This window comes from Asterias amurensis, chromosome 19 (genome assembly GCF_032118995.1).
Source record: "Asterias amurensis chromosome 19, ASM3211899v1".
NCBI lineage: Eukaryota > Metazoa > Echinodermata > Asteroidea > Forcipulatida > Asteriidae > Asterias > Asterias amurensis.
The window spans coordinates 4,532,860-4,548,395 of record NC_092666.1 but is presented as its reverse complement, the minus strand read 5'-3'; the positions used below and the strand labels follow the sequence as shown (position 1 = coordinate 4,548,395).

At 38.7% G+C, this 15,536-nt stretch overlaps 2 protein-coding genes across 2 annotated transcripts in view; one reads left to right on the top strand and one right to left on the bottom strand.

Moving 5' to 3' along the window:
* The window catches only part of LOC139951384 (orexin/Hypocretin receptor type 1-like), an 81,173-nt gene that overhangs the window by 12,130 nt on the left and 53,507 nt on the right, over positions 1-15,536 (bottom strand). The window contains exons 3-4 of the mRNA XM_071950262.1: positions 8,039-8,239; positions 7,026-7,135 (exon numbers count right to left, since the gene is read on the bottom strand). Coding sequence (XP_071806363.1) covers positions 7,026-7,135; positions 8,039-8,239 — 311 coding nt within the window. The remainder of the gene's footprint in view (positions 1-7,025; positions 7,136-8,038; positions 8,240-15,536) is intronic.
* On the top strand, positions 2,502-6,492 carry LOC139951795 (juvenile hormone acid O-methyltransferase-like). Its single transcript, XM_071950864.1, has 4 exons — positions 2,502-2,676; positions 4,864-5,168; positions 5,332-5,467; positions 6,326-6,492. Exons 1-4 carry the CDS (start codon positions 2,502-2,504, stop codon positions 6,490-6,492), a joined length of 783 nt encoding a protein of 260 aa, XP_071806965.1.

The following is a 15,536-nucleotide window of genomic DNA, read 5'->3' as shown; positions in this document are numbered from 1 at the left end:
TCTATAGTAAGTTGCAAAGTCGATGACCAATTGAGCCAAATTTTTCACAGGTTAATTATTTTATGCATTATTTTAAAGAGAAGGTACACGTTTGGTATGTAATTACTCAAAACAAATATTGACTTAAAAACTGACTTGGTAACTAGCATTGGAGAGCTGTTGATAGTATAAAACATTGTAGGAAACGACTCCCTCTGAAGTAACGTAGTTTTTGAGAAAGAGTTAATTTCTCACTAAAATAATAGAAGACTTCTAGCTAGAAGTACTTTATTCCTATCTGAAAGCACACATATTCGTCCAACAATGGTGTTTTTTTTTCTTTCATCATTTTCTCCCAACTCCGATGACCAATTGAGCTAAAATTTTCACAGATTTGTTATTTTATGCATATGATGAGATACACCAAGTGAGAACACTTGTCTTTGACAATTACCAATAGTGTACCTTCCCTGTAAGGTACACCAAGTGAGAGTAGGCCTACTGGTTTTGACAATACAAAACGTGTCCAGTGCCTTTAAGGTGCGAGTTGTAAACGACAGACCGGATACACATAATGCCCAACTAAACTCCAAACACCGTAACCCGATCACCGTACGCCTAGCGTTTCAGTCTCCCGGGGATCGCGTCGATACACCCGTGTGTTGACTCAACTGCCCTCGGTGATGTCTCTTCACACATTCTCGTAGTTTTTTTTCCATTGGACCTTCGACGTGGCCCAGTGAAAGAGTCCAGCCGAATCACGAATACAACGAAAATACTTCGCCACATCCATGTTGTTTTTATAACCATTTAATGTAAACTAAATCGAGGCTTGGACAAAAACAGCTCTAAAAAGGAACATCGATATTCGCCGTACAAACTTATTGGAATGTCCAATATCCAATACTGATGTACAAGGTAGACATTTACTGTAGAAACATAAGGGAATGTCCAATATATCCAATATCGATGTACATGGAAGACATTCCCTATAAACACGTCGGGATTATCCAATATCCAATATTGATGTACGAAGTAGACATTCACTGTACAAACCTGTGTGAATATTGTCCAATATTTGATATCGATCGAAAAAGTAGCATCGACAATTCTCGCTGTACAAACAGTATGTGAATGTCCGATGTCAAATATTCAACTAACATACTTTTACTACTTTCTTAAGATATCCATAATATGCATGTATTTAACATCCACATCGTATATTATGACCCAGCATGTCTCACGTTAAGTGTTAACACTAGCGACTGCCCATCGACCCGCCCTATTGCGGACGATCGGCACACGATCTGTCTCATAAAGCTTAATCAATGTGGATAAAAACATGGGACCAGTGTAGACCCATGCAGTGAGCCCCAACAATGACGCCAAAGCTACTAGAACGCACTGGGGTCAGACCTGGGTCGATCCGGGATTTTCTTCCTCCATGATCCGGGGAAGCTAATCGAAAGCACCGGGGTTCGACCTGGGTCGAACCGGAGTAGCTTATCGAGCGTACTTGGGTAAGGCCGTTTCCGAAACGGCGACTTCGGCTAAAGCTACGGCTAGATCGCGCGCGTCTGCCTATTCTTCAACCCTGGTAGAAGCGCTGATCTAGACGTAGCTGTAGCCGAAGTCGTCGTTTCGGACACGGCCTATAAGAACTGGATCGACCCGGGGAGGCTAATCATACGCACTGGGGTTAACTTGGGTCGACCCGGGGAATTAAAGCTAATCGAACGCACTGGGGTTAAACCTGGGTCGAGGTAGGGTAGCTAATCGAACATACTTGAGTCAGACCTGGTAACCCGGGCAAGCTAATCAAACGCACCCACAATAACAGATAAGACACACATGGTATGGAGTGCAACCATGTATTTTGAATGTCCAAGACTTGCACTCGTCCGTCCCCCGCGCGCTCTGCAGAAGCGATCGACCCCTTGCCATTTTCACAGGAATCATATCAAGTTTATAGAGACCGTTTTATAGCACGTTTAGTACGTTTAGTATTAGAGGAATACGCTTTGATGAATTTGTGTTCATCCACAATACACGTCACGCACGGATAATACATTTCAATGAACTCACTATGATATGAAATTTGCATTGGACCTTGACAGCATAGTAGCCAGTCGAATGGCCTTCTCCTGGTTAGCGTGTTCACGACAAATATTTGTGACCCCGGTGTGGTGGTGGTAGAATTAGCGTTGTGTCCAGGGCCAATACATTTCAATGAACTCACTATGATATGAAATTTGCATTGGACCTTGACAGCATAATAGCCAGTCGAATGGCCTTCTCCTGGTTAGCGTGTTCACGACAAATATTTGTGACCCCGGTGTGGTGGTGGTAGAATTAGCGTTGTGTCCAGGGCCAAGTCAAGGACACTTCTACCGCGGGTCCGGAAAGCAACAAACAAGTTTGCTGACAACACTAGCGATTGTGTGCTTGCTACGCTTGCAAGTTGTGTTTTCAAACAGTGATTCTGAAACCATATACTTTACAATTTTTTGTTCACGAGGAATATGAATTTTTCAGCGAGTAGAGATTATAATGGGGATGGTAGAGTGGCTCAACATTTGGCTGTCATGGCCGCCATTGATAAAATAACCTTTCGTTCAGATGATGTGGTACTGGACGTTGGCTGTGGTACGGGGGACGAGACAATTGCAATAGCTGCTAAAGTTAAACGTATTACAGGTGAGTACAACAATTGTCATTATTATTAAAGGCAGTGGACACTATTGGTAATTGTCAAAGACTAACCTTCACAGTTGGTGTATCTCAACATATGCATAAAATAACAAACCTGTGAAAATTTGTGCACAATCGGTCGGCGAACTTGCGAGATAATAATGAAAGGAAAAATACCCTTGTCACACGAAGTTGTGTGCGTTTAGATGGTTGATTTCGAGACCTCAAGTTCTAAATCTGAGGTCTCGAAATCAAATTCGTGGAAAATTACTTCTTTCTCGAAAACTATGGCACTTCAGAGGGAGCCGTTTCTCATAATGTTTTACACCATCAACCTCTGTCCATTACTCGTCACCAAGAAAGGTTTTATGTCAATAATTTATTTGAGTAATTACCAATAGTGTCCACTGCCTTTAAAGTATGAGGTTTTTTATTTATTTCATTTATTAATTTCACAGGTAAAAATGCAAAGTACAAAAAATAAGAACGATAAAGAAAACATACACACACAAAGGAGAGAAAACAACAAAAGTAGCACCCCTCATGGATACAAAAAAAAGTTTGTTATTGACAAAGACTAGTATTCTCACTTGTCGTATCCCAGCAAAATGCACAAAATCACAAATCTGTGACAATTTGGACTCAATTGGTCATCGAAGTTGCAAGAGAAAACTAAAAGAAAATCAAGATTTTTTTTGTTGTTATAAAGGCACGTTTCACCTCTGGTATATTGTCAAAGACTGGTTTCTCACCAAATACACCATGGTGTTTCCCAACATGCATAAAATAACAAATCTGTGAAAGTTTTAACTACATGGATCATCGAAGCTGCAAAAGTATAATACAAGAAAAAACACCCTTGTTGCGTGCTTTCATATGCCTACATAAACCACATACAGTTTGAGTGAGAAATTAAGATTTCATATTCATTTCCTTACGATCGGAGGTCGAGAACAAAACAGAAAAGGGGACAGAAGTTATCTCCACAGGGGAGTTCTACAGACTGTGGTACTCCTCAATGAATTTTGTGTACAACGTCTAAAATGGGAGGTTCTTAACTTCATAGGAAAAAAAAAAGAAACAAATATGTTAACACAGATATAAAGCAAAAAAAGGTTTTCTTGGTTTTTATCCCCAGAGATTTTGCACACGATATTTTATTATACGTTAGACTGAAAGGCAGTGGACACGATTGGTAATTACTCAAGATACCTGTTAGCATAAAAACTTACTTGGTAACGAGCAGTGAAGAACTGTTGATAGTATAAAACATAGTGAGAAACGGCTCCCTCCAAGGAATATCATTTTTGAGAAAGAAGTAATTTCTCACAAAATATTTGAATTGAAAAGGTGCGACAATGGTGTTTTTTCTTCAATTATTCCCTCGCAACTTCGACGACCAATTGAGTTCAAATTTTCACAGGTTTGTTATTTTATGCATATGTTGAGATACACCAAGTGAGAAGACTGGTCTTTGACCAACACCAAAGGTGTCCACCGCTTTAAGAGTTTCAAATACCTTTAATTCTCGATCTGTGGCAGTACATACCGTTCTCTGATTGGTATTGCGCTCAATTTCATAAACATGTAAGAAGCTGTTTTGTGCTAACGGAGCGTTCTTAGAAAAAAATCTCTTTTTCTTAAAGACAGTAGACAATATTGGTAATTGTCACAGACCAGTCTTCTCACTTGGTGTATCTAAACATATGCATAAAATAACAAACCTGTGAAAATTTGAGCTCAATTGGTCGTCGAAGTCTCGAAAACTACGTCACTTCAGAGGGAGCCGTTTCTCACAATGTTTTATACTATCAACCGCTCCCCATTATTCGTTACCAAGTGAGGTTTTATGCTGATTAATATTTTTGAGTAATTACCTACAGTATCCACTGCCTTTAAAGCAGTTTACCGTCGGGAAGGGTAAAACGCTGGCTAACCCGTGGTAAGCACACCAGTGACGTAAACATTGCAAATCCATGGTGAACGTGCATGCGATTGCGCGCCAAGAAATGTTCTGCTTACTTGAGACATTGTAGTGAAATAAGTTTATGCTTACCCACATTTTTCTGCTACAATAAACACATAAAATAATTTGCTTACTGGTAAACAGCTTTTTGAAAAAGGGCCCTTGGGTGTACTTTACACTCGTCTGGTACCTGCTAACCCCGATGTTTTTTAACGCACTATTTTCAGGTGTTGATCTTTCTGTTGAAATGATAGCCGAAGCACGAGCGAAAAGCTCGCCGTCGAATGTATCATTTTGTGTGGGAGACGCACTCACTGTCGGTGATAACCCCAAATGGCGGGAAACCTTCGATAAAGTTGTCAGTTTTCTGGTTTTACACTGGATTCAAGACAAACGCACGGCTTTGACGAGCATTCTCGCATGCCTTAAACCACAAGGGGAAGCTTTGCTCATCGTGGATAAGGACACACCAATTTTCTTTAATGCGTCAAGATTTCTACAAAGCCATGACAAGTGGGGTAAATATGTTAAGGTAAATATTTGTTGTCTTTGTTATGATATACGTGCTTAACACTTATAAAGTATACCGCCCTCTGTTGACACTAACAAGATGACCACCTTCTAGGAAACCACAAGTTTAATTATGGTTTGTTTATTTAACAAAATTAACTTTTTTTCTGTCATGTTCAATGAAGGACTTCATGGTCCCTATGTACCAATTGAAGCAGTCTGTGGCGGAAACGCAAGAAATGATGACATCTTTGGGCTGGGCTAACTGCAAGTGTGAAATCGTAACCCATGAGTTTTGCATGAACGAAGTACAAGCAAAATGTAAGTATTAAAGATTCTTCATGAACAAAGAAAACAAGCAAAGAAACAATAACACACTTTATGAAGAAACAAGAAACCCTAAATTCACCAAAGTAGATAAAGGCCGATAACAACTAATTCCAGTCGAGTAATGGACAAATCAGACGATTTAAAGGTCGAGTTAAGGCCGAGTCACACTGCAGCGATAACGAATACGATGTGATAACGATCACGGCGCAAAGAGAACGCATTCTATTGGTTGAATTGCTCCACGCGGAATACGCACACGCTCATTCAACCAATCGAATGCGTTCTCTTTGCGTTGTTCTCATTATCGCTGCTGTTGGACCGTGCTTTTACACTGCAGCGATAACGTAAACGATCACGAAAACGATCACGACGCAAAGAGAACGGATTCTATTGGTTGAATTGCTCCAGCGCGCAGAATATACACACGCTCATTCATCCAATAGAATGCGTTCCCTTTGCGTCGTGATCGTTATCGTTATCGCTGCAGCGTGAAGGCCGAGTCACACTGCAGCGATAACGAAAACGATAACGATAACGACACAAAGAGAACGCATTGTGTTGGTTGAATTGCTCCACGCAGAATACGCACACGCTCATTCAACCAATAGAATGCGTTTCTGCTTTTAAGGTAACAAGTATTCAGTGGTAGTGACTAAAAACCCCAATACGCGAAACATTTACACTTTGGCGTTTCACTATTTTTTCCTGACTCACACAACTGAATAAGCCCACCAACTTTGCACAGGTTTGTTTCGGAGGTATTATAGATCACACAAAACATGAAAAACTGCTGCAATTTCGAGACATCTTCCATCACCATTTCCTATTTAATCTTTTATCTTTCTTCAGTGTTCTTCAAAACATTGCTGCAGCAAACAAAAATGATACCCGAGGACGACACGGACGAGTACCTGACAGATCTGTGGAACTTTGCATCGTCACGCGTCGAAAATAAAGACCAAGATTGCTTCTTTAAATTTACATCACAACTTAGTATTATCCATGCGTTCAAGTAGAGCTTGCAAAACTTCAATTAGAAAAGTGAATGTTTTTCCTTTCTGATAAATGTTACTGTGTTAATTAAACCTCTGACGTTTCCAGCAATGATTGAAACACTGGACGCTATTGGTAATTACTAAACATAATTGTTAGCATTAACAAAAACTCTTACTTGGTAACGAGTAGAGGTAAACTGTTGATAGTATAAAACATTGTGAGAAACTGCTCCCTCTGAAGTATCGTAGTTTTGAGAAAGAGATGATTTCTCACTAAAATAATAAAAGACTTCAGCCCCTAGTTACACTCTGTCCAAAGTTGGAATCTACCCCAAATTAGAATATGCACAAAGTGAAGTCTATCCCATTTAGGAATGTGTTGGTTATCACCTGATTGTGTTAGAAACGTGCGTAGAAAGTTTACAAATAGAAAGTAAATCTGTCCCAAATTGGAATACACTCAAGTTATAATCTGCCCAACATGGAGCATACCCTAGGTTTGAAGCTGACCCATATTGGAATGTAGCCCGAATTAGAATCTGCCTGCAACTCACCTGATTGTGTTTAAAACATGCGTAGGAAGTTTACAAATAGCAAACATGACAACCACCACTATCAACATCCGGGCTACTTTACGTCTGGATTCCAGCTGTGTCTCTGTTGACTAATAGGAGAAGAGGAAAACATTGAATATTCATGAAGTGGTGTCACATCATAAATGGATACTTTGGAACGCTAGGTGGCAGCAGACTTACCATACAAATTTCCATTGTTTATGTCGTTCTGAGCATGCGAATATCACCGAGAACGATGTATTTACCTGGTAAGTCTGCTGCTACCTAGTGTCACAAAAATCCCCTATTGTTTAACATTGAAGACAATACACTGTCGTTCTATAAATTGTAGTGAGTGCAATAAAGTACGTTTAGTTACATTATTTTCAAGATATGACAGGAACTTCTGTCCCCCGATATGACAAATAATGTACAAACTTCTTCTGATAGCGCCCTCTTTTGAAACCTCCTCCTCAAGCCCATGTTAATTTCCATTGAGGGACCGAATCTCAGTAACAAAAAGCTATTTCTTTAGTTTTTTTTGTTGGCCATGGTACAGAGCAGGACAGACAAAATAAAATTATACGCAAGACATAACACCATTTATTTCCAGATGAGGTTGGTAAATGGTTTAAGCGAGCATTCCATGGGGTCAAGAACTGACTCCGCGGTAGTGCAGTTAATTACGATTAAGCTAAAGTAGTAGTCCCAGCCAATTTTCTATACCTTCCGCCCGGGTGGTAGTTAAAAAGCAGGAGAGTTCATTTTAGAACTGAGAAGTCTCAGAAACATCCAATAAATCTACTCGGCGGTTGTGGAATAAAGAAAGACAGTTCTCTAAGAGCAAACTCTGCCTGGCAAGTAGATACACACATGGTGTTACCGCAAACATTCATCAGCTTCATTTTGAGAGACAGGAGCTGTAGTTTTGGTGACTACTTCAACATGAAAAAGCAGCTATCAAGCCGTAGCTGTAGCCGTAGCTGTAGCCGCTAAATCAGACATGCCCTTACCTTATTCATAGTGGGTTTAGTCTGTCCCGCTGATCGTCCTCCCAGCGCTGGCCGGTGTGATTCATCAGTCGGGATACCAGACCACAGTCTCAGGCAGACTCGTGCATACGCTACGGCCATAATCAACAGCGGGATTACATAGGACACAACCACTTTGCTGATGTGGTAAACTTTCTGCCACATGGTGCCCTTCCAAGCTTTCTGTAATTTCAAAATCAAAATCAAAATCAAAATCAAAATCAAAATCAGAATCAGAATCAGAATCAGAATCAGAATCAGAATCAGAATCAGAATCAGAATCTGAATCTGAATCTGAATCTGAATCTGAATCTGAATCTGAATCTGAATCTGAATCTGAATCTGAATCTGAATCAGAATCAGAATCAGAATCAGAATCAGAATCAGAATCAGAATCAGAATCAGAATCAGAATCTGAATCTGAATCTGAATCTGAATCTGAATCTGAATCTGAATCTGAATCTAAATCTGAATCTGAATCTGAATCTGAATCTGAATCAGAATCAGAATCAGAATCAGAATCAGAATCAGAATCAGAATCAGAATCAAAATCGAAAATCGAAATCAAAATCGGAATCGAAATCGAACCAAAGCGAAAATTGAAAAATCGAAATAAAAAATCAACACCGAAATCGAGATCAAAATCGAACTCAAAATCAATTTAAGATGAAAATCGAACCAGAATCAACCTTATGAGTTCACTCACATGTTAACTACATGAGGACATTATTTGAGAAAACACTGACTATTTTTCTGAAGAGAATATGGCTGCAACTAACTTGTACTTTGTCCACGCTGCGTCGCCCATACTCCCCCATCAATTAACCTTTTTTCGCACCTTTATCAGGACATTTGGTGGCAATTTAAACTTATTACTGAAACAATTCAAGTGTTCCACCGAGCCATGTAGAAACCACCACTTGAATGCATAAGAGACATTAAAAGGCACGCTAAAGTATGCTGTGAATCTCTGCATGTCTGGGAAGTTACAATGTTGTGAATGATGTTGTTAAGTCCAGGGACTTTTTTATAGGGCTGCTTAAAAGCACAAAGAGTAGCTAAGGACAACAAAATTATGCTAACCAGAATAAATATAGCAACCGAAATACCATCTGACATGTACTATCTGTGGCTGGTAACCTGCTAATCTTTGCTAAGCAGATATTTTAAAACAGCTTTTCTGCTCAAACAGCTAGCTTTACTTGGTCCTATTTAATTGAACTGCTTTTACGTATTTAAATCCATTGGACCCTTTCGGTTCAGAAAAAAAAAAAGTTCACAGATTTACAAATAACTTGCAGGGTTTACAGAAGGCAAGGGTGAAAGACTTCTCTTGAAATATTAGTCCATGAAATGCTTTACTTTTTGAGAAAACAGCAAAAAAATATAAATTCTCGTTAACGAGAATTACGGATTTATTTTTAACACATGTCATGACACGGCGAAACGCGCGGAATTAAGGGTGGGGGTTTCCGTTGTTTTCTCCCGACTCCGATGACCGATTGAGCCTAAATTTTCACAGGTTTGTTATTTGATATAGAAGTTATGGTACACAAAGTGTGGGCCTTGGGCAACACTGTTTACCAAAGGGTCCAATGGCTTTAAGAAGATAAGCACAACAAAATGTTGCTTGCAAATTTTTTGTTTCCAGCCAATATATGTCATTTTCCATGCACCGTGTGTGACTGGTATCCTGCTAACTGTCGCTTAGCAGAAACCTATTAAGCAATTTATTCTGCTTAAGCAGCTCTGTGTAATTGAGCCCAGATACATTGAGTAGACGTCACTTATAATCAAATATGCAAGTTGCTATCAAAGGACATTTTTTACATAATTATTTCCTAGTTTTTTTTTTCTGTTGTTGGTTTGTTTGTTTGTTTGTTTGTTTGTTTTTGTTTTTGTTTTGTTTTTTTTTTTTTTGGGGGGGGGGGGGGGGTAGCACCACAGAATGTCTGCCACACTGCATAAGGGGTAGTGTGCCTATGTGGTCCCGATGGTATAAAGCACTAGATTGAAAAGCTAAGTTAACCATTATTCACAACTAAAAAGATCAAAGAGAATGTTCGGTTTAACAGCACGATTTGACTGGGTAAATAAAACGACTTAAATGTATGTGAGAGCCACGACTCTTCAATCAAGTGACGAACGTGCACAAGGTAAACTTAAAGACACTGAATACTATTAGTAATTGTCAAAGACAAGTCTTCTCATTTGGTGTATCTCAACATGTGCGTAAAATAATAAACCTGTGACAATTTGAGCTCAATTGGTCGCCGAAGTTGCGAGATAATAATGAAAGTAAAAACAATCTCTAAATCTGAGGTCTCGAAATCAAATTCATGGAAAATTACTTCTTCCTCGAAAACTACGTCACTTCAGAGGAAGCCGTTTCTCACAATGTTTTATACTATCAACCTCTCCCCATTACTCGTTACCAAGTGAGGTATGCTGATAATTATTTTGAGTAATTACCAATAGTGTCCACTGCCTTTAAGAGGGATACATTGGTTGTTTGCAAATGTTCCGTCAGGCTGCTGCACTCTGTACGAACCAAGGAACCTATACTCTGTCTGGAGTTACTAATTGCAGCTTGAAACTAAAAACAAGAATTAGCAATTATTTCAGACTGCTTTGCAGACTGCATGACGCATACAGAGTGAATGTTAAATGGTACAGAAAGTGGGGTAAAGTGCGCATCATTAGTGCGTTTTGCACTAAAAACAAGCAAGAGAGGGTTGTTACGTGCCAAATTGGGTCGTTTTGTACATTACGGAAAGAGGGAGCGAGGTTGTTGTGCATCGGCAACGTTTCCGGAGTGATGACAAGTATTGAATGTCATGTACTAATGGCCGATTAAAGGAATACCAGTCCACAGATCTCCATACTAAAGATCATCTCTTGACGATGTTTCTTATCAAAAGCGTTTTTTTTTTTTACTCTGCCCGAAATCAGGGGTATAAATCACTTCTTAATAATTACAAAGGTGTTTCAAAACGAACAAAATAGACTGCTCATACAAGTTTCAGCCTTTCATGGACAACTTAGATTCCTATAAGATACAATAAGGCCCGGCTTATACTTCCTGCGAATGTGGTACGAACTTTGACGTCACAAATAGCCTTGAATGGTTCACATCAATTGACTTGTGCTCAATTCCTGCGAAACATTATGTTGCAAAAACGAGGCTGTGACGTCAAAACTCGTATCACATTATGCAGGAAGTATGAATCGAGCTTTATGTTTTCAGATAGCACTAATTTTGAACTTTTTTTTACTTGTAATTTGGCCTGTACTCTACAATTAGGTACAAGTTTAAAGCCATTGGACCCTTTCGGTACAGAAAAAAAAAAAGTTCACAGATTTACAATAATTTACAGGGTTTACAGAAGGTAATGGTGAAAGACTTCTCTTGAAATATTAGTCCATGAAATGCTGTACTTTTTGAGAAAACGGTAAAACAATATAAATTCTCGTTAACGAGAATTACGGATTTGTTATAAACACATGTCATGACACGGCGAAACGCGCGAAAACAGGAGTGGGTTTTCCCGTTATTTTCTCCCGACTCCGATGACCGATTGAGCCTAAATTTCCACAGGATTGTTATTTTATATATAAGTTGTGATACACGAAGTGTGGGACTTGGACAATACTGTTTACCGAAAGTGTATAATGGCTTTAAGGAAGTCATATCCTTAATGATTTTCTTTAAGACGCTATTTCATCATAATGGACGAATTCAACTCCTATAAATGACACTGTCTTATGTTTTCAGAAACAATTCTTGAACTATCTTTCATTTGTAATTTAGTCTGTACTACTTCCTTCTCGATGATTTTCTTAAAGACGCCACTCCAAGGCACTCGATCATGCTCAATCAGCATCAGTCAAAGCCTTGCTGCACGTTCAACAGGCATCATCATTCCTCCGAGACATGCATCTCCCCATCCTCTCTGCCACCCGTGCATCTTATCCAGATGGAAGACTGATTGTACAGTCCAAGATCTCCAATTTATAACATGTTTGAAGACCGTGGCAAATAGCGCCCTGGGGCGGCACACGGCGAGGGATAGATCATGCCGTAATTGAATCAAACTCTTAACGCCCCTATAATGGGGCGAAATGGCATGCCCGTCTCTACTGCAATTTACACGGTTGGTTGGACGGTGTAGGCACGCTCTTGACGAATGAGACGGGGATAGTTAGTGGCATTTCTAGGCAAACAGGCCTGAGGGGCGTGCTCATTGGTTAAACCCACACACGTTTGACGTTTCGCGTCGATGTTGTAAGTCAGAAACTAGCTAGATACAAGCCGTACACATATCCATTCAATGGCACACCGCATACAGCTTGAAAAAAAAAAAAAAAATGGAACTCAACAACCAGGGCCCAATTTCATAGAGCTGCTAAGCACAAAAATTTGCTTAGCATGAAATTTCTTCCTTGATAAAAACAGGATTACCAACCAAAGTTACACGTGATTTTCAGCGTATGTAAGCAACAGCTGAATACCAGTAATATGCAACACATGGAAATGTTGTTGGTTATCCTGTTTTTATCAAGGAAGAAATTTCATGCTAAGCAAATTTTTGTGCTTAGCAGCTCTATGAAATATGGCCCAGATGAGGAAACAATAACATGCATTCAATGACAGCCCGGTCATGACGTCACACTCTCTTATGATGCCCAATTACACATTCCTAATTGGACAGGAAATTGTGCAATGACGGGAAACTCAAAAACAACATTGCGCACTACGCGTAAGAAGATAAAGTATTAACCACTTTATATTGTTGCAAATTGTTATCTTAATTCAAATAAAACAGCAAAACAAGAATCCAGTTCACAAATTTTCAACGAATATTACATTCTCGAATTGGAGTAGTTCAATAGCTCCTGTGAACGGAAAATAACTCCGCGGTATGGTAGAGAAGTCTCCCGAATACCGAAATATCTGCTCCGCGGTATTAGAATTTAAAGCAAGACAAGCTCTTAAAAGGTCAAAACCTACCCTCTAAGTAAATACACACCCAATGGGCCCAATTTCATAAAGCATGTAAGCACAAACATTTGCTAAGCGTGAAATTTCTTTATTGATAAAAAACAGGATTACCAACCAAATTTCTTTATTTTTGTATATTGCTTGTGACTGGTACATGGTATTCAGCTGTTCTTTGCTGATCCTGAAAATCACACAGAATTTGTGTTATAGAAGTAACCCTGTTTTATCAAGGAAGAAATTTCATGCTGAGCAAATGTTTGTGCTTACATGTAAGGAACTTGGCCCTGGTGTTATCGCAAACCAAATATACATTGATACGTCATCATGCAATGGCTCAAATCCAATAAACTGTCAGTAACAGTTGTCATAGTATGACAAATATTATTTAGAAACAGGCATAAATATTATTTAGAAACAGGCATAACTTATGTTGTGTGTAATATTTCAAAGATATAAGTTTTCAGTATTGTGTGGGGTTTTTTTGTACCAAGACGTCTAATGACAAAGTTGCATTGTGTCAATTTGTGACATTTTGTTTTGAAATGAGGCTGTTATAAATTGTAAGGAATAGATTGCACAACCCAGCTTAAACCGGATCCGAGAATCACGGTCAGGTTAAAGCTAGTAAAACCACCTAACCTTAAGTAGTATCACAAGTGTAATTTAAGGAACAATCCAGACAAGCGAAATAAATAAGTCACAAACAGAGAAGGAAACAAATCAAAAAGAAAACGACAACCGACTGCGCGTTTTTGAAATGTCAAGACACATTCAACAAAAGATTTCTTATGATCAAGTTCTTGAGCGGGAAAGAGATACTGCAGAGAGATGAGTGCATTTTAAATTGATGTTTTCGTCGACTTTAACTAGAAACACAGACACAATGATTGGTTGCAAATAGCCTAAGTATAACATCACTTCTGATAGACACGCATTATGTACAATAATGGACAAACTTGCTAAAATTTAGCAAAAGACCTTTGCTAAAAATGCCTCTCGTGTGAAAGAGGATATGCTGTAATTTACCTAGCCACACCCACCAACATACACCGCTAATCCTCTACAATATACAACTTGTTTGTGTCTTTTCACACGACGTACACTCAATAAAATTGTAAAACCTTGATACAATTTAGCGTAGGACCCTTGCTAAATTCTCTCGTGTGAAAGAGACTATACAATAATTACGCCCAAGCCATCCACACAACAAACACAATTAACCTTCTACACTATTAAGTTTCTATGCACAGAAGACGGAGCAAATATAAATCCTTTACCTGATCACAAGACAACTCTAAGCTGTCACCAGAAAGCAAACCACTCGTACGAACCCAAACAAATCAAGACACACTTTAAGAACTAGAACACGATTTAGATTATTGTTTCAGGAATTACTTATAGGTGTAAGTTACAGATTGGATTGGTGTGTCTATGTACACGCTCGATTTTCACTTTGGATCAGTTACTTTTTCCTCGTAAAAATTAAAGTGTTATTCCTTCCGTTTAGACAGTGATAAACATAAATTGTCTAAGTTAATGGCTTTTTGGGGCTATTCTTGGATAATTTTGTGTAGGTTTTCTTTCTCATTTATTAATTGCCAGTGTCATATGGCCATGTTGTTGCTTTGTTTCATCCGAAATTATTCCCACTGAATGAAAAGTCAATGATGTTTGGAGCTTTGCACGGTGTGGAGAATAAGAGTGACTGTACATTTAAGTATGAAATATAGACTTGCGGGTACAACCACGTGTAAAATCTCTTTAAATAAAATGTTTTAACGGTAATTGTTGAATCGCCGTCCACTATTAATGGTAAAACAAGTCTTGTCCATAATCAAACATTGTTGATGTATCTCAACATATGCATACAATAACAAACCTGTTAAAACTTCAGCTTAATCGGTCATCGAAGTTGCGAGATAATAATGAAAGAAAAAACACCCTTGTCACACGAAGCTGTGTGCTTTCAGATGCTTGATTTTGAGACCTCAAATTCTAAATTTGAGGTCTCGAAATCAAATTCGTGGAAAAATACTTCTATCTCGAAACTACGTTTCTTCAGAGGAAGCTGTTTCTCACAAAGTTTTATACTACCAACCTCTCCCCATCACTAGGTACCGAGAAAATACTAATAATTTTTTACTAATAGTTTTATACTAATAATTATTTTGAGTAATTACCAACAGTACCCACTGCTTTTAAAGCTCACGAGACTTGCACAGTCAATTCAAAACAATCGCTGCAGACTCAGTGGTTTAAAGAATAATTTATAAATTTTAAGGTGCATGTTCATTACGTAGGTTTTCTCAAATCGCACCATCTAACGTGATGCACAAATCACTGCAAAGACATCAATAACACAATTCTATAGTTGATTAAAAGTAGCTCTGAATGGCATGAACGGTCAATTAGCGAAACTTTTTTAATCATGTTAACAGGTGTTTTGACCAAAGAAATTTCTGTCAACACTTTTTTCTT

Bases quoted from the DNA above. Each gene is read 5' to 3' on its own strand.
- LOC139951795 (XM_071950864.1), top strand. From the start codon at position 2,502: ATGAATTTTTCAGCGAGTAGAGATTATAATGGGGATGGTAGAGTGGCT. The intron at 2,677-4,863 runs GTGAGTACAACA...CACTATTTTCAG, and splicing joins TAAAGTTAAACGTATTACAG to GTGTTGATCTTTCTGTTGAA. The intron at 5,169-5,331 runs GTAAATATTTGT...TGTTCAATGAAG, and splicing joins AGTGGGGTAAATATGTTAAG to GACTTCATGGTCCCTATGTA.